Genomic DNA, 17,260 nt, shown 5'->3' with positions numbered 1-17,260 from the left:
AATCCCCCTTAGGCAGAAGAAGGTCCAGAGGACCCCAGAGTGCTGGGGTGCCTGTTACTCTCCAAACAGTTTAATGACCATTCCTGGAGCAGGGCTCACAGGGCCAGCAGCTCACAGAGGAGCCGTTGGCCCCTGAGCATGTCAGTGTGCTCCCATCCTTGTGTTTCACTCCTGGTTTTTGCGCGTGGTGCTCGCGCGGAGCCACGCGGCTCTGCCTGGGATTAGCGACAGCTGCCTGCAATTGCAGCTCTTCCCAGACAAGCGTCTCGCTTCCCCAAGGCTGGGGCTGGGGCTGTTTGGGGAATGCTGCCGGGGTGGTTTGTCTTGTAGTCTGCTCCAGGAATGTTGGCCAGACGGTCAAATTCTTCTCCCCTCTTGTAAAATGAGTGATGTGGGGCGTCTCTGGGAGAGCAGCCTGCCAGTCCCTCCTCCTCTGGATAAACCTGCCTGGCCCGCACCACCCTGTCATGGGAACGGGCCCTTTCAACCCCAGCCACAGTAAATACGCGCCCTGCCAAAGCAGAGGGGGAGGGTGAGGACGGGGCGCCTGGTCTTCCTCCTTTGGCACCCCCTGCACTGCCTGGGGGGCACATTTAGCTGTGTTAGTGGCTGGGAATGGCAGCCTGTCCCCATCTCCCTCTTGCCACCTGGCCAACTCCTCGTCCTGCTGCTTGCCTGCTCCAGCACAGCTCTCCGGGGACGCCTCGCTCTTCCTGTTCTCTTGACAGGAGAAGAGAAATCTGGAGTCTGTCTGCGCCACTCCCCCCTCCTCCCACCATGTCTCACCCCCCAAGTTGCTGTTTTCCACAGAAATGTCAGGCTCAGCTCTCCTCTCCCCCACTCCTCCTGGGTTTTTTCCCCTCTAATCTTGGCCTTCATCTCCAATTACTTCTTTCTCTCCTTCCTTTCTCTCCAGAGACCCTGATGGACACGAAGTGGGTGACCTCTGAGTTGGCATGGACAACTCATCCAGAGACAGGGGTAAGTTTAGAACCTGGTCCTGACCTCCAAAGAGCAGAGCTGGCCCTGGCCCCACGGTAATCATGCTTGCTCACCAGTGCCTTTGTGAAGCTGGCTGCATCTTTCTCCTTCCCTCCTGTGCATATCCTCGCCTCATGAAACCATCTCCTCTTAACTCTGTGCCAACGGAGTGGGAGTGCCATGGTCCCTGGCCTGGGTTGCTCTTAGTCACCTTGATGACCAGGAGGGTTGTGACGGGTGGAGATGCAGCTGCTGCTCTTCCCTGTTGACTGTTGCCTGTTCCCCCCCACCCTGTGCCATTCACAGTGTGTCCATGGCACTGATGTCCCTGGCTGGGGATCTAACCCTTTCCCTCTCAATCACAGTGGGAAGAAGTCAGTGGTTATGACGAGGCCATGAACCCTATCCGCACGTACCAGGTCTGCAACGTACGGGAGGCCAACCAGAACAACTGGCTTCGTACCAAATTCATCCAGCGCCAGGATGTCCAGCGTGTCTACGTGGAGCTGAAGTTCACTGTGCGGGACTGCAACAGCATCCCCAACATCCCTGGCTCCTGCAAAGAGACCTTCAACCTCTTCTATTATGAGTCAGATACGGATTCTGCCTCTGCAAACAGCCCTTTCTGGATGGAGAACCCCTATATCAAAGTGGATACAATTGCCCCAGATGAGAGTTTCTCCAAGCTGGAGTCTGGCCGCGTGAACACCAAGGTGCGCAGCTTTGGCCCTCTCTCCAAGAATGGTTTTTACCTTGCCTTCCAAGACCTAGGAGCCTGCATGTCCCTCATCTCCGTCCGGGCTTTCTACAAGAAATGCTCCAACACCATTGCTGGCTTTGCTATCTTCCCGGAGACTTTAACAGGGGCTGAGCCCACTTCCCTGGTCATCGCACCAGGCACCTGCATCCCCAATGCAGTGGAGGTGTCTGTGCCCCTGAAGCTGTACTGCAACGGCGATGGCGAGTGGATGGTACCCGTGGGAGCATGTACATGTGCTGCTGGATATGAGCCCACCATGAAGGATACCCAGTGCCAAGGTATGTGCGTGGCAGAGTGATCATGACTTTTGTCCCCATGGGTGCGGTGATGTGAAGGAGGTGGTTTTGCACTGAGCTCAGTCTGGTTTTGGAGGCTTTTCCCTGATGAGTGAGCAGGGTGGTATGTCAGAGGTCTGCAATTTGAACTCTGAAGCCTTAAAATCTTCGTGGTCTGGACTTGTGCAGTGTCTCCCAGTATCTGCTGGGACACACTGGTGAGCAACCACCAGTGCTACCCTCTGTGGGATGCATCTCCTTGCACAGAGCTGCAGCTCAAGGCATGGTCCTCAGCAGGGATCCAGCACATTTAAGCCCTTGAGCATTACCAAAATCTCTCTCTTGTCGCTGCTGCTGTATCCAGCATATTCCCTCTCTCCCTCCTGCAGTGCTCGTGGCTGGGGCAAGTGATTGTTCTTGGCAAGTGTGATTTCACGCTGCTTGTGCGGAGGCACTCGGAAGCCCTGGTGGTGAGCAGGGCTCCGCTGTGGGAGAAGCCATGCTGATGCATGCTCCCCCTGCCAGTGCTGAAAGCTTTCAGCAGGGATGGTAGGGACCAGCACAAAGGCAGGGGATCTGAAGCTCCCTGTTCTTGCGGGAAGGGAAGGAAACATATCCTGCTGGAGATGTTGGGGATTGAGAGCCACCCTAGCAGCGGGATAGCTCTGTGTGGGTCCTGCAGCTGCCATGCTCTCCCATGATAGCTTTGGTGTTGCTATTTAACCCCAGTTCAGGTGTGTTGATCAGGAAAAATCTGTCTAGATGAATGTTGCACTCCCTTGGAGTGATTTTTTTCTTGGGAGCTCTTTCTGGCAGGCAGGACCCTGCCCTGGGGTGGCTGGAGTTTAGGGCAGAAAGGTTGCCGTTCCCCTTGGCTACAGGCATTGTACAGGGAGTGGGATGCTGGCTGGGCCCCCAGCACTGGATGCCTTGTGCTCGCTGATGACGGGATGCTTGGCGCTGGTCCTTTGCTCTTGGCAGGGGCCATGTGACTTGGGATGGCCTGTAATGTGGGGCTTGGGCCAGGCTGGCCTCCCTGTTGGCTCTGGGAGCAGCATAGCTGACAGCCATGCTCCTGTGGCTAGTTAGGGAGAGGTCAGTCTTCGCAGGGCCACAGCTCTGCTGGGGATCCAGAGCCTCCAGCAGCATCAGTGCCAGCACAGCTCTGACTTCAGTGCCACAGCCCCCTGCATCAGTCTTGGGAGCAGCCAATCTGACTCCTGCTGAGCAGATGGACACCAGTGCCAGGCATCTGTCCACACTTTAAACTGCACTGAGGTCCATGCTCCTGGGGAGCTGCTTTCCTTCTTGCTTGGATTGGGAGATCTTAGACTGTGCATCATGTTGGCTCTTTCCCAGCAGAAAGTGGGGTTTGGACACAAGGTGACACAGTTTCCATCCAGTACTGAGGCTGTGCTGAGAGGAGGCATCCCAAGGCAGGACAGAGCTCCCCAGATTAAGCTCAGGAGCCTGGGGCAAGGTCCCGTCTCCACATCTCCAAGCTGGACAGACCCCCATGTGGCAGCTTTCCCAGTGCCTTTGATTTCCCACCAAGCCCCAGCTTCTGCTGCAGCAGGCAGGGAAGCCACGCTGGGCCATGGGCACGTCTCCATCCGGCAGGCAGCCTTCTTGCTGGGCAGAAGCGGCAGTGTCCTCACGTTTCTCTGGGAAAGTTGCGCTGTGCTTGTAGGATCAGATTTTCCGCCATATGATCGTGTGTTTTAAGTGGAAACAGCTGAAGAAGGGCTGGGAGAAGCCGGAGCTGCAGCTTCTTTTCTCCTCTTGCCTGGGTGTTCCCTTATCCCATTTCCTCAGTCCAGCACCACCGAGAAGTCTCTGAGGCCATGTCATGGGCAGCAGTGTGGATGCAGCCCCCCATAGCTGGGGTTTCATCACTCCCGCCACAGGGAGCCCGCAGGGGCTTCACCGTGCGGGTGAGCAGCGCTCCAGAGTGCCAGATGGCATTTTAATAAATAACAATACCCAGTTACTGCTTAGATGGGATAAGCCCTGTTGTAAATCTCCCCCTTTTCCCAGACTTTCACTGGCCTTTGAAGACCTCCTCCTCCTCCTCTTTATCTCCATCCAGAGCCAAGATTAGAGCTCGCATTCATTCAGACCTGTTACAATGCAGCTTGTATCCCAGTCCCTCGGGAGCAGAGGGCTCATCCTGCCTGACTGAAGACAGTTTCTTTGGCTTGCTTTGTAAGACGATACGCCAGGCTGGTACCTGGCGCTCTACTCCTGAGTTGCCACAGCATTGATTTGGCATCTCGTTCTCAGCCTCATTATCTTTATTTAATTAGCACACGGCCCTTCTGGGGGTTGTGCTGCTTCCCACACACTCCCTGCCACGCAGAGCTGCAGAGGCAGCTCTTGGAGGACAAGGAGGAGCTGCTGGCCAGGGAGGGGAGCAAAGGCTCCCACATGCCTCCCATGGGCTGGGGTGCACTGCATTCACACCCCAGGCTCTGCAGCCCCTGGGGTTTAGCCTTTCCCCTAGCCCCATCCCTTCTCCTTTTGGTTTAGGAGGCAACCAAACAGTTCAGGGGATTTGGTGTCAAGGGGCTCCCCAAAAACGCTCCTGGGCATGTGCTCCGTGATGGATTTGTTGGGATTTGCACCCTTTGTATTGCTGGTTTCACACAAAGACAGAAAGGCTGCTGTGCCAGGGTGAGCAGTGAGTCCCCTCCTTGCATGTCCCCTCTGCTCATGGGGGAGCCCTGGAGGAGGACCACAGCGCCCCAGAGCCTGCACCCCACTTGGGAGGGCTGCTGAGTCTGTGTAGTACACAAACTGTAGGAGCACTGGAGGTGACAGTGTCCATCATGACACCACACCTTCCTGAGACCCATTTCTAGTCTTCTTGATGTTTCTTTTCTTGTGGCACCGGGCACTGAACATTTGGGCACAATCAGTAGGTGACTGCAGGTCAGGCTGGGGCCAAAATCAGAATTTTTGCAAAAATAAATTTCCCTTGCAATCAGTGACTAATGAAAACATCACCCTGAATTAAATAAAAAAAAAATTGCCAAGCAAGCATTGCACTTGCCAACTGTTTGCAGCTTTGCATTGCAACATGGGCTTGCTGCATGAAACCCAGGAAGTGAAACTGCCTGGATTAATTGCCCGGGATTCCAGATCAAAGGCAGCAGCAGGGAAGGCAGGGAGAGCTGCCGGTTTACAGCCAGGCAGCTCCACAATGGGTTACTTGTAACACAGTCGAGGAAATCTGCCCCTGCCGTCCTGCCTGTGACCCACTGTGGCTCAAGAGGCAGCTTTGCTTATTGAATTTTTTTTTCCTTTTCTTAAAAAAAAAGACAAAAATTGTTTTCCTGCCTGTTCCTTGGATGCCACTTCAAACCCCCAAGGGCTGTTCCCCTTCTCTCCCTTCAGATTTACTCCATTCACTTTTGGACTGCGCTAGTGTGAAATATTTTCACCCAAAGGGTGACTATTTTCGGTTTTTTTTTTAATAACTGCCTTTTAAGAGAGACTTAAAAACAGAGTTACCGCCTTGGCTGTAGCCAGGCTATTGCTTCCACAGCTCTGCTCCATCTGTAGCCACTTACAACAGCGAGAAGGGAGCGAGCTGTGCAGGTTCATAAAGCACAGATCGTCCCGAACAAACCTGACTGCTGCCTCTAAAGAAATTACAGGGTTGATGGACAAAGGGATATGATCAATTTAATTTATCTAGGCTCAGGCGAGGTGTCCTGCTTCAGTCCTACAGGGAGAGAAATAGCTGGAAGGATGCTGGAATATTGTAGTGTGAGTGGGAAGCAGTCAAACATGAAACAGGGTAGTTTGGGGCTGGTTTTTCCCAGTGTGTCACGGCTATCCCTGTCTTCCCCAGGGAAGGAGACCCCAAAGTTTTGGGGATGCACGCGTGGTTCATTGCTGCTTGCCTGCATCCCATGCAATAATGGAGGCTGCCTACGGGATGAGTCACTGCTCTCTGCTGCTGCCAGAAGGGTTTTATTTCAGTGTTTTTTTCAGCTCCCTTCCTTGAACTTTATTCACCAGGGCGGGGATTGTATTTGGGAACAGTACCCTCCTCTTCCCCCAGCTCTGTGCTACAGCTCTTTGAGACAGGATCAGGCCCTGGAGGTGGGCGGCTGATGAAAATCCTGGAGGGGCTGCCAGAAGCAGCCGGATGGCCAGGTTTGCCATGCCGGGTGTGTGATGGATGCCCCACAGGGGGTGCACGGGCAGCTTTACAGCAGGGCTCTGTTACTGTCCTCCTCCCTCCTACACCCCACACAAATCCCCTCTGTGGCTGATCTTTGCTGTCAGGCCAGACTGCCTCTCCCTCCCATCAAACCAGCGGCTCCTCTTCAGACCGGGGAGCTCCGCTTCGGTTCCCTGACCTGTTATCCTGTGGCTGTCACTGACTGTCATGTTCTCCCCAGAGGTGACCGCAACACAGCACCAGGAGATGTGATCTGTGTGCAGAGGTTCAGAGTTGTTATTTTATTTGAGGACACTTCAGCAGGAAAAGTGCTTATGCAAAGCTCTCGGTAGGGAGAAGGGAGCCTGGCTTCCCAGCTCCGGCTGGATGGAGTCACGTTCCCACTCCAGAGCTCCCAGGCTCGTTCCACAGCGTGCTGGCCAAGACAGTGGTTGTTGTACAGGCAGTTTCTTGCAGAGAAGAGATGACACAGCGGCTTATCCACCAGGGACCTGGGATCAGCTTTCAGCTCGGTTACTGCCTTCAAATGTGGCGGCTGAGAGCTGTCATGCTGCCACCGAGGTCTTTATGCTCTGATTTATTAAGCAGAGTTGGAAACTTAAACACTGGAGTGCATCTGGGCCTCAGTCCCTCTGCTGCTCTTCCCCTCCTTAACAGAGCTAGTTCATGGCTCATCCTCCTCCTGCCAGGGTGGAATGAGGATGCAAAGAAAAGGCCTTCATCCCTTGTGCCTGCACTGGGCACTATTTCGGGGTGGCAGGCAGCTACTGAAGGTCAGCTCTACCTGTCCTTTCCTCCTGTGTCTGGGAGGCCACTATCACCTCCGTGCCCATAATCCACTGGGCACCGGCTGGCATTTCACGTGCAGGAGACCAAGTGCCCTCATCCCTCGTGCATCCTTTGCAAGCACCTGGCTGTCCTTGGCTGCCATGTCATGCTTGGGCTGTCAGCTTCACATAAGCTCTGGTTGCTCCAGCTTCACTCTCCCCCCAATAAGCCTGTTCGGGGGGTTTTGTCCCTGATGGATCTGGGCTCCTCTCCATAACCAAAGCATGTTTGGCAGCTTTCTGAGCCCAGAGCGTTCCTGTCCAAGAGGTTTCAGTCATCTCTCATTCCTGAACAATCTGGTTCCTTATGTGTGAATCTGCATCCACCCAGTTTGAACCGCCCGGGACTCCAGCCGGGGTGGGTCTGCCTATGTCAAAGCTGCTCTGCGACCTCTGGGCCTCTACTGTCCGCATAAAGACACATTTTCTAGTGGCCTGTTTATCCCAGGCTGGGGACACAGAAGCCCTAGACCTGCTGTCTTCCCATTGCTTGCCAAGGAGCAGATCTGTGTACTCCATTGCCTTCCAGCCTGCACAGTCGGGACGGGCAAAGCTTTCATTTCCAAGGGGAAGGCCCAGAGGCTGGGTGAACTCAGGTCAAGGAGCTGGAGTCAGTTGAGCCATGTAGTCGGTCCTGTTTTGACCAAAGAGTCTCTTTGCCGGAAGGTTCGCACCCTGGGAGCAGGAAACAGCTCCTAACACCCATCCAGGCAGAGGGGCTGGAGAACAGTCAGTTGTCTCTGTGAGGGGCTGCTCTCACGTCCCCCTGGCCAGCAGCACTGCACTGGAGTGGGACTTCTCCCTTGGGATTGCTGCTGCCTGGTGCCCGGACAAACCAGAGACCCAAGACAGCACCTGGAGCTGTGTGCGGGTCCCTGCGGGGCCGGCACAGCAGCGTGTGACTCACAGCACTCCACACCCCGTGTGGAGCTGCAACCAGCCGGAAAACTTCCACACAGAGCGTCGGGAGATGCCTCATAGCAGGAAACTTCCACTTGCAACAGCCTGGTGAAGCACCAGGAAACCTCCTCCTGTTTTCAAGATGATGTGTGACAGGCGTGGGAGGTGGGAGGGTTACTGCCCTCGGAGCTTCCCTAATGTGGTGGAGCGAGGAGGACGTGCCCTCCTTCGGGCTGTCGGTGCTGATGCTGCCCTGGCTGCGGCAAGCAGGGTGATGCCGAAGCAGAGCAGGCGCCAGTGGGTCTCTCACCTCATCCAGCTGCAAACACAGAGCACAGAATCTGCTTCCTTGGGTAGCAGTGTGATAAACTGGGATATTTTGAGGTGTGGGTCAGGTTCCCGAGGCCGCTCTGCTCTTTGGCTCAAGTGCTGTTAATCCCTTCACGTGCCCCTCATTACAAATAAACACCTTGTGGTGCCAATCAGGCCCTATCCCAGGACTTGTGGCTCCTTGAAGGACCCTGATCGGAAGTGGAGGAGGGAGGTGGCAGTGATGCTGAAGCAGCTCTTCAGCCAAGGACCTGCAGGAATGTTTTCATCTCGCTCAGAGCTCCACTTGAGCCGACCTCGTGAGGTGCCACCACCCTGGGACTGACAAGTGGTTCAAGAGCCTGAGGCGGAAGGTTTGGGGCTGAGTGGCTGATTTTGGGTGGTGGAGGCCTCTTGCAGGGGCTGCTGCGGACAGGGCTGAGGAATTCTTTCCTTCGCAGCCTTATTTCCCTGGAGGATGGACCTGGCACTGTGAAGGTTGCCAGGCCCGGAAACCAGCATAGCCTTCCTTCATGGAAGGGAGCGTGGTAAGACCCTTGGGAAGGGCAGTGAAAAAACAAAACCGAGGAATGGAGCTCCTGGATGGACCTGTCCTGTCCCCCTGTACTGCTAGTGATGACCAACTCATCCCATCTCCAATTACCTCGGGCATGCTGCTGGAGCACAGCATTTCCTGGCAGACCTGTGCCTGAGCTGTCTGGTCCTTCCATCAGCCCACTCTTCTCACTCTTCCCAGCCATGCGTCCTTGGGCATAGCTGATGGTGGTGGAAAGGCTCATAGGAGGCCTGAGGTCTTCAAGCCACTGATCAAAGATTTGGCAGAGTAGCAAAGAAGGGTCTACCCAGTTATGGTGGGAGCGTTTTCTGGGGTCACTTTATAACTCAGGTCTGGTTTTTTTCCCTCCAGCATGCGGCCCAGGAACCTTCAAGTCGAAGCAGGGGGAAGGTCCCTGCTCTCCCTGCCCTCCCAATAGCCGGACCACCTCTGGAGCAGCAATGGTTTGCACTTGTCGAAATGGCTTTTTCCGGGCAGACACAGACCCAGCAGACAGTGCCTGCACCAGTGAGTCCTGTTCTGGGCAAGGAGGGGAGGCAAGGGAAGCTGTGGAGGTGATGGCGGGGTGTATCTGGGATGGAGGTATGTGCTGTGCCCATGCCAGGGGTGAGCTGGACATGAAGACACACCACCCCTACCCCTCACATTTCCCTGCAGGTGTCCCCTCAGCCCCCCGCAATGTGATCTCCAACGTGAATGAGACATCGCTGGTGCTGGAGTGGAGCGAGCCGCAGGACACGGGCGGGCGGGATGACCTGCTCTACAACGTCATCTGCAAGAAATGCAGCGTGGAGCGGCGCCTGTGCACCCGCTGCGACGACAACGTGGAGTTCGTGCCGCGCCAGCTCGGCCTCACCGAGCGACGCATCTACATCAGCAACCTGATGGCCCACACCCAGTACACCTTCGAGATCCAGGCCGTGAACGGCATCTCCAACAAGAGTCCCTACCCTCCCCATTTTGCCTCTGTCAACATCACCACCAACCAGGCAGGTCAGTGGAGCCACCTGGGAGCAGGGGCTGTATCTCCTCCTCAGAGCAGAGTGGAGCAGAAATTTCTTTCTGACAGCCTGGGAGGCTACAGTCCTTTGTAGTGCTGCATAACTGGCTCTCTGGGCCTGCATCTAATTCCTTGGGAAAACTGTCCTCTCTGTTTAAAGCATGTCCCTAGAGGAGATGAGATCAGAATGCATGCAAGTGGAGAAGACTAGGGTTGGCACATGCTCCAGAGAGCTCTGGATCTCCTAGACCTACCCCAGAGATGCTGTGCCTGCTGTGAGAGGAGGAGGAAGGAAATGAGATTTCTCTCCTGTGTGCTTGGGAAGACTCAGCACCAGCCCAAGCCTTTTCAGGCAGCCAAGTGCTCTGCCATTCCCTCCTTCCTCCCACTCTGGCCCTGCTCCAGCGTGCTGATAATCTCCAGCCACTGCGCACTGATCTGATTTCATGGGTCTTGCAGCTGGGGTGGAGCACAGAGCTCCTGGCGAGTGGAGGAGGGGAGGGAGCCCCAGTTTGGGCTGGCAGGGCCCTTCCGCAGACCAGTTTGCAGCTAGGCATGGGGTGAAGCATGACCTCAGTGCTATTTCTGAAGCTCCCCTTGTGTTGAGATCACACCTCCTTATGGAGACTTGGGGGAGGCTAGTCTCAAAGCTTTCCCACGCCTTTCCACCAAGATTATCCAAGCAGGTCGCAGGCAGAGCATCCCCTACACTGTGTGGGATGGTGGAGGAGGAAGCCTGATGCAGGTGGCTCATTCCTTCCCTGCCCTCCTTCCTAGCCCCATCTGCCGTGCCGACGATGCACCTGCACAGCAGCACCGGGAACAGCATGACGCTGTCATGGACTCCCCCAGAGAGACCGAATGGCATCATTCTGGACTACGAGATCAAGTACTCAGAGAAGGTAAAGTAGGAACAGCCTTTTCCCTCCTCCAGTCCTTCTAGTTGGCCATCAGCACCATGGCATAGGGGATCCCTCCAAACATGGTACCTGGGGGATATGGGAGCTAGCAAATGGAGGGTGGCTTCACAGAGGTGACACCCATGTCTCCCCTACAGCAAGGCCAGAATGATGGCATCGCCAACACAGTCACCAGCCAGAAGAACTCAGTGCGGCTGGACGGGCTGAAGGCCAATGCTCGGTACATGGTGCAGGTCCGGGCACGCACCGTGGCAGGATATGGCCGCTACAGCCTCCCCACAGAGTTTCAGACCACTGCGGAGGGTGGTAGGTACCAGCACTGGGTTGCCTCCATCCCCTAGCCCTCCCAATGTGCTCCTTTCCCAGCTTGACTTTGATTCCTACCTGTCCCTCCATCAGGTTCCACCAGCAAGACCTTCCAGGAGCTGCCTCTGATCGTGGGTTCAGCCACTGCAGGCCTGGTGTTTGTCATCGTGGTGGTGGTGATTGCAATCGTCTGCTTCAGGTACTGAAGCTTTTCAGGGAAGAGGGCTTCAAAGCTGGGTTTGGGGGTTGCTCATGTCTGGCTTTTCGGAGCTTTCCCCCTCACCTGTGGGCAGAGCTCTGGCAACTCCAATCACAGAGTGAAGGACTGGACCGGCCACACGTGGGTCCCAGAGCAGGGGTCCTGTGGGAGGATTGTGCCTCTGCTTCCCCAGCACGAACTGGGCTCTGCCCAGGTTCCTGCCATGCATGCAGCACAACTAGGCCATCTCCTCCCATTGTAACTCGGGTGGAGGGATGGCTCTGCATACAGGTTGTCAGAGGGAAGGCTCTCTGGCATAGGCTGTCTGTGCTGGGATTTGGAAGTTGGCAGTGAATGTCTTTGCCCCATCAGGAAAGGGATGGTTACTGAACACCTCCTCTCGTCTCCTTTGGGCAGGAAGCAGCGCAACAACACTGACCCTGAGTACACAGAGAAGCTGCAGCAATATGGTGAGTGTGAGAGCTTAGCAAATGGACTCTGCCTGTCCTCTCCCAATTCCTGTCCCGTGCAAAGGGGCAACCTTTGCTAACAAGGGATGGGCTGACAGCCAGCCAAGTGGCTTGGCATATGTCACCCTTGCTGCGTCCCTCCTGGTGATGACTTCTGCCCTTGCAGTTACTCCTGGGATGAAGGTGTACATTGACCCCTTCACCTACGAGGACCCAAACGAAGCTGTCCGGGAATTTGCCAAAGAGATTGACATCTCCTGTGTGAAAATTGAGGAGGTCATTGGAGCAGGCAAGTCCTGGGGCTGGGCACTGCAGGTGCTGAGACTGCTGCCTCTTACCCTGTCCTGTGGCTCACCATGCTGCTCTCCTCTCCTTCCCACTACAGGGGAGTTTGGTGAGGTGTGCCGTGGGCGCCTGAAGCTGCCTGGCCGCCGTGAGATCTTCGTGGCCATCAAGACACTGAAGGTGGGCTACACGGAGCGGCAGCGACGGGACTTCCTGAGCGAGGCCAGCATAATGGGTCAGTTCGACCACCCCAACATCATCCACCTGGAGGGGGTGGTGACCAAGAGCCGCCCTGTCATGATCATCACAGAATTCATGGAGAACTGTGCGCTTGACTCCTTCCTCCGGGTGAGCATCCATCCCCTCCTGCCTGGGCTGGGGGCTGCAGTGCTTGGGGGGGTAGCAGCTCTGAGCCTTTCTCCATCTCTACATTGCTGGTGTCCCCAGGGTTGAGCTCTTCACAGACATCATGAGTAGGAGAAGAGGGGTGGCTCTAGGGAGGAGGAAGGTGCTGATAGCACATTGGGATCCTTTCTCAATCTGTTCAGGGTGTTGCAAACCCCTCTAATCTCTCCTCTGGCAGCTGAATGATGGGCAGTTCACAGTCATCCAGCTGGTGGGAATGATGCGAGGCATCGCCGCTGGCATGAAGTACCTTTCGGAGATGAACTATGTGCATCGGGATCTGGCTGCCCGCAACATTCTGGTCAACAGCAACTTGGTCTGCAAAGTGTCTGACTTCGGGCTCTCTCGCTTTCTGGAAGATGACCCAGCTGACCCCACCTACACCAGCTCTCTGGTATGGGACACTCAGGAGGGATCCACTGATCTGAGGGTGGGGGGAGGCACCTCAGGTATGCACTAAATCATAGAGCTGTGTATCCGTGCAGGGGGGCAAGATCCCAATCAGATGGACAGCTCCTGAGGCCATCGCCTACCGCAAATTCACTTCAGCCAGCGACGTGTGGAGCTACGGCATCGTCATGTGGGAAGTGATGTCCTATGGGGAGCGACCTTACTGGGACATGTCCAACCAGGATGTAAGTGTTCTCTGGGGAGTAGGGAACTGGGAGCTGTAGGCTGCCTGTGGGAGCCCAGGTGGTTCACAGCGCGCCTTTGCTCCTCTCTGCAGGTGATCAATGCTGTGGAGCAGGATTACCGCCTGCCACCCCCCATGGACTGCCCCACTGCACTGCACCAGCTGATGCTGGACTGCTGGGTGCGGGACCGCAACCTAAGGCCCAAATTTGCACAGATCGTCAACACGCTGGACAAGCTCATCCGCAATGCTGCCAGCCTGAAGGTCATCGCCAGCGTCCAGTCTGGGTCAGTGACATCCTTGTTTCCAGCCAGCACCTACCCCAGTTCCAAGGAACACTGGAGTGGCTGGGAATAGAGCTGTGGGAGGGTAAAGATAAGAAATGGCCCTCGCTTCATTACACCTCTCCATCCCCTGCTCCCTGTGACCTGTGGCTCTCTTGCCCTTTAGCATCTCCCAACCGCTCCTGGACCGAACTGTCCCAGATTACACCACCTTCACCACCGTGGGAGACTGGTTGGATGCCATCAAAATGGGACGGTACAAGGAGAACTTTGTCAATGCTGGGTTTGCCTCCTTTGACCTGGTGGCACAGATGACTGCGGAGTAAGTCCCTGCTTGGAGGGGAGGAGGGAGAAGACTGGGAGTGGGGCTGCTGCACACTGTCCCTTGCCTATCTGACAGCCACCTCCTCCCACCTGGGCGTGTGGTGGGCTGAATTAAGGACTGAGATTCAGCATCTGGTCCCAAGGGAGTTCAAGTTTAGGATTCAGCATCTGGTGTTAGAGGGAGCACTGGAGCTTGGCAGAGGGGCTGTAATGATGGATTATTAATGATGGATTATTAATGATGGACGCAGGTCCCTTGCCCCACTGGGGCAGGGCCACATGTAGATGTTGCTGGTGGCTGAAGGCTGAGTCTTCACCTTTTCCTTGCAGGGACCTGCTGAGGATAGGGGTGACGCTAGCAGGACATCAGAAGAAGATCCTGAGCAGCATTCAGGACATGAGGCTGCAGATGAACCAGACACTCCCAGTGCAGGTTTGACCACAGGGGACTCTGCATTGGAACGGACCAAGGGAACCTGCCAAAAAGGTTCAGTTTGCGGTGCAGCCCAGCTTCCTGTTTTCCCCTCCACATGGCGCTCCTCTGCCTCGGACGGTCGCCTAGGACGGGATGGGACGGGACACCCTTCCCTGGATCGAAGGCACTCATGCTGAGAGGGAGCCCAGCTTTTCGTCCCGTGTCCTGGAATGGCGAGGCAGCAACACATCTTCATATTGAAGATGGATTATGGGACAGAGATGGCACATCCCACTTCCCACCCTGTCTTGGTGCTCATCGGTTTGAAGAGTTGTTCTGCTTCTTGGATTTCTTTTCACCCTGTTTTCCCCCCAGTCCTCACTTCCCTCACCTCCCCAAGGCCACAGACTGTTGACCCGTCCGCTGAGTCCGTCAGACACGTCCAAAGCCTTCCCTAACTCTGTTCCCCACATGGAAGCAGCTGGGGGAGGCCGAGCCAGCGACAGGGCTGGGGCCACCAGCCCCAGACAATCACTCCTCTCCTCCAGCCCTGGCAAGCCCTCCGCCCAAGGGCCTGCACTGGAACGTGTCCGAAGGGAAGGCTTCGCTCCCTTTCTTGGCTTTGCACGCCAGAACCCGAACCCGATTTACTATGCAGGGAGTTAGGCAAAAAAAAAAAAGAAAAAAGAAAAAAAAAAGAGATATATTATGAAAAAGATAAGAGGGAGCAGAAAGGGGAGGGAGGGAGACCAGGTGCCCAGCTCCTCATCTCTTACCCTCTTGGTTCTCCTGGCCGGCTCTGGACTGCAGAGCGAGGCCGTCAGCACGTTTGCACAGGGACCCTCCGCCCCCGGACCGACGGCAGCCGCGCTCCCCGCGAGGGGCCGGAGAGCGGGGCTGGGGCGGGGGCTGCGCCGGGGGCCGCGGCTCCCCCAGCCTCCTCTTTTATGCAGAAGGAGCAGGTGCCGCCGGCGCGGCCGCCCGCTCCTGACACACGCTGTGATTGCTGCCAAAAGACTCACTCACCTTACCCTGAGGATTCACTGCAGCCCGGTTCCTCCGAGCCGAGGGAGAGACTCCCAGCGTGCCTGAGTGTGCGTGAGTGTGTGCATGCGTGCGTGGGTGTGTGCTGGCCGCAGGACTGTGGGAGGCAATGGGCAGAATAAAGGCAATAAGAATTTTACCCGAGTTTCCTTTGCTCGATCGCGCTCTCATTGGATGGGCCCGGCTGCCTGCAGCTTTGCTGCCCATCAGGGTCATCCTTCTCCTCCTCCTGCCAACCCCAAGCTGGCTATGTGCCCCTTTCTGCTCTCCCCTTCCCTTGCTGTCATATTTTCAGGTTGTCCGACAGGGACCAGGCAGTGGTGCTGTACCAACCCTGTTGTGCTGGGAGACCCAGCACGCTCCCCATGGGGCACATAGGGTGAAGGCTCTGAGTCCCAGGTCACAGTCAGGAAACTCTAATGTACTAGAGATACTCAGCATTTTTCCCCCCCTACCCTCCTCAAGTCAAACTGGAACTGTGGGAACCAGACAGTGAATGTGAAAGCCAAGCAGGGAACAGCCGTGCTCACTGCTCATCCAATGCCAGAGAGTCCCCACAGCTCCAGGGCTTCTCCACAGGCACTGCTCCTCCCCTGCTCCCTCTGGGCAGTCTGGCCCTCAGCAGGAGGGTTGCAACAGCCCCTGGCACCCCTGGATTACTGGCCTCACTCCTCGTCTACAAAATGGCTCTTGAGCAGGGGAGAGCTCACCAGGATGAGTGGATCAGCTGCAGGTGACAAGGTAACGCCCGGGGAGAGCAGATATGGAGGGCCCCATGCCCAGGGGAGATTTGTCCACAGTAACCAAGTGGAACCCCAGTTGCTCCTGGGTTTCTCAGGTCCTCCTCGGCCGCAGTACACCTTGCTAACTGGCTTTTGGGGTGCTTTGCTGGCGGTCCAGAGGGACAAGTGGTCTCTCCCCAAAATGAGGGGGTGCACCTCTATGCTCCCCAGTGCTTGGCCCTGATTCCCTCCTCCCCGGGCTGACACGGCAGGTGCTGTTTTTCCCCTTCCCTTGGAACAGGCCCACCCTTGGGTTTCTGATTAACCCTGTCCTCCTCCACAGGGTAAACAAGTCCAGGAGGGCAGGTGGCAGCAGATCTTGCAGCAGGAATAGTCTCCCCACATCCCACTGTCTCCTCTGCCACATGGATCTGGGATGTTGGCTGACAGGGACACTATAGCCCCGTTTTGCTGGGGTTTCCCATCCTGGCTTGCTCCCTACCCCAGCCCTGCTCTGGTGGGACCCCAAACAGCAGCGCTGGGCAGACCTCACCTCTTTCCCAGATCAGGAGGAGAAACCTGGCATTGAGAAGCTTTTAAGAGCAAGTGGCTGAAGAGATAGCCTGTTTGGGGCTTGCTAATTCCCCACATCCCCCCATGCAGAAGCACAATGGGGCTCAGGGGCTGCCCCTGCCTCTTTTGCCCCCTAGTCCCTGCTGCTGCAAAGTTTGGGGTCCCACCAGCCCTGGTGCATCTCAAACATCCCCATCTCGGCCCTCCATCCTGGCCTGGCTTTGCTTTGAGGAGGGGTTCCTCTCCATTTAAACAACAAACCCCTTCTCCTACCCTTCTCTATGCACACCCTGCTCCCATGGGGTAGGACACACCATCCCTGCAGCCAGCCCCAGGTCTCACCCCAGCCAACGAGGTGCACCCAGCAGCTCTCCACATCCTGTACCTGCCTCCTCCCTTTCCGTAAAAATCTGGGGGAAAGCTGTGTTCCATGGTGAAAGAAAAGCAACAGTGAAAAACAGCAGCCAGGGAAATCAATGCGAGCGTGCGTTTGTAAAAATATTTTTTAACGGAAAGACTTTTTTTCAATTAAATTATTTAAGGAATTTTATGGAGGTCTGTGGTGCCTGCGTGGTTCTTGGGGGGCTCTGGGTGGCAGGGAGCCCTGTGCTGGGCAGGTGAGGGTGTGTTTGGGCACTGTGTGTGTAAAAGTGGATCCATGACAGTGAGCAGGAGGTATTTGACCCCACATGGGTGCAAGCCCAGTCCAATTCCCCCCCAAAGATGCTCCCTGCTTCCTCCTGGAAGAGCCAATGGGTGAGGACGTTTTGAGGGGCTGAGTGGACTAGATGATGTTCCCAGGGCCACCAGCCCTCGGCTGCCACTGTGGGAACGTGCTGGGGCCATGGGGATGGGAGC

The 17,260-nt window shown here is 56.0% G+C and overlaps 1 protein-coding gene across 2 annotated transcripts in view; it reads left to right on the top strand.

Moving 5' to 3' along the window:
• Positions 1-16,956, top strand: part of EPHB3 (EPH receptor B3) — a 29,368-nt gene extending 12,412 nt beyond the window's left edge. The window contains exons 2-16 of one of the 2 annotated variants that reach the window (XM_014871572.2): positions 917-981; positions 1,347-2,019; positions 9,173-9,328; positions 9,479-9,814; positions 10,599-10,723; positions 10,879-11,047; positions 11,141-11,246; positions 11,619-11,716; positions 11,883-12,005; positions 12,102-12,349; positions 12,585-12,800; positions 12,892-13,041; positions 13,134-13,327; positions 13,491-13,646; positions 13,979-16,956. In XM_014871572.2, coding sequence (XP_014727058.2) covers positions 925-981; positions 1,347-2,019; positions 9,173-9,328; positions 9,479-9,814; positions 10,599-10,723; positions 10,879-11,047; positions 11,141-11,246; positions 11,619-11,716; positions 11,883-12,005; positions 12,102-12,349; positions 12,585-12,800; positions 12,892-13,041; positions 13,134-13,327; positions 13,491-13,646; positions 13,979-14,087 — 2,916 coding nt within the window. In that variant the 5' untranslated portion in view covers positions 917-924 and the 3' untranslated portion in view covers positions 14,088-16,956. The remainder of the gene's footprint in view (positions 1-916; positions 982-1,346; positions 2,020-9,172; positions 9,329-9,478; positions 9,815-10,598; positions 10,724-10,878; positions 11,048-11,140; positions 11,247-11,618; positions 11,717-11,882; positions 12,006-12,101; positions 12,350-12,584; positions 12,801-12,891; positions 13,042-13,133; positions 13,328-13,490; positions 13,647-13,978) is intronic. The other variant, XM_014871573.2, reaches the window with a different exon arrangement.
• The last annotated feature ends 304 nt before the right edge of the window (positions 16,957-17,260 follow it).

Source organism: Sturnus vulgaris, chromosome 10, assembly GCF_052056855.1.
Source record: "Sturnus vulgaris isolate bStuVul1 chromosome 10, bStuVul1.hap1, whole genome shotgun sequence".
Taxonomy (NCBI): domain Eukaryota; kingdom Metazoa; phylum Chordata; class Aves; order Passeriformes; family Sturnidae; genus Sturnus; species Sturnus vulgaris.
This window is presented reverse-complemented; position numbering and strand designations above follow the sequence as displayed.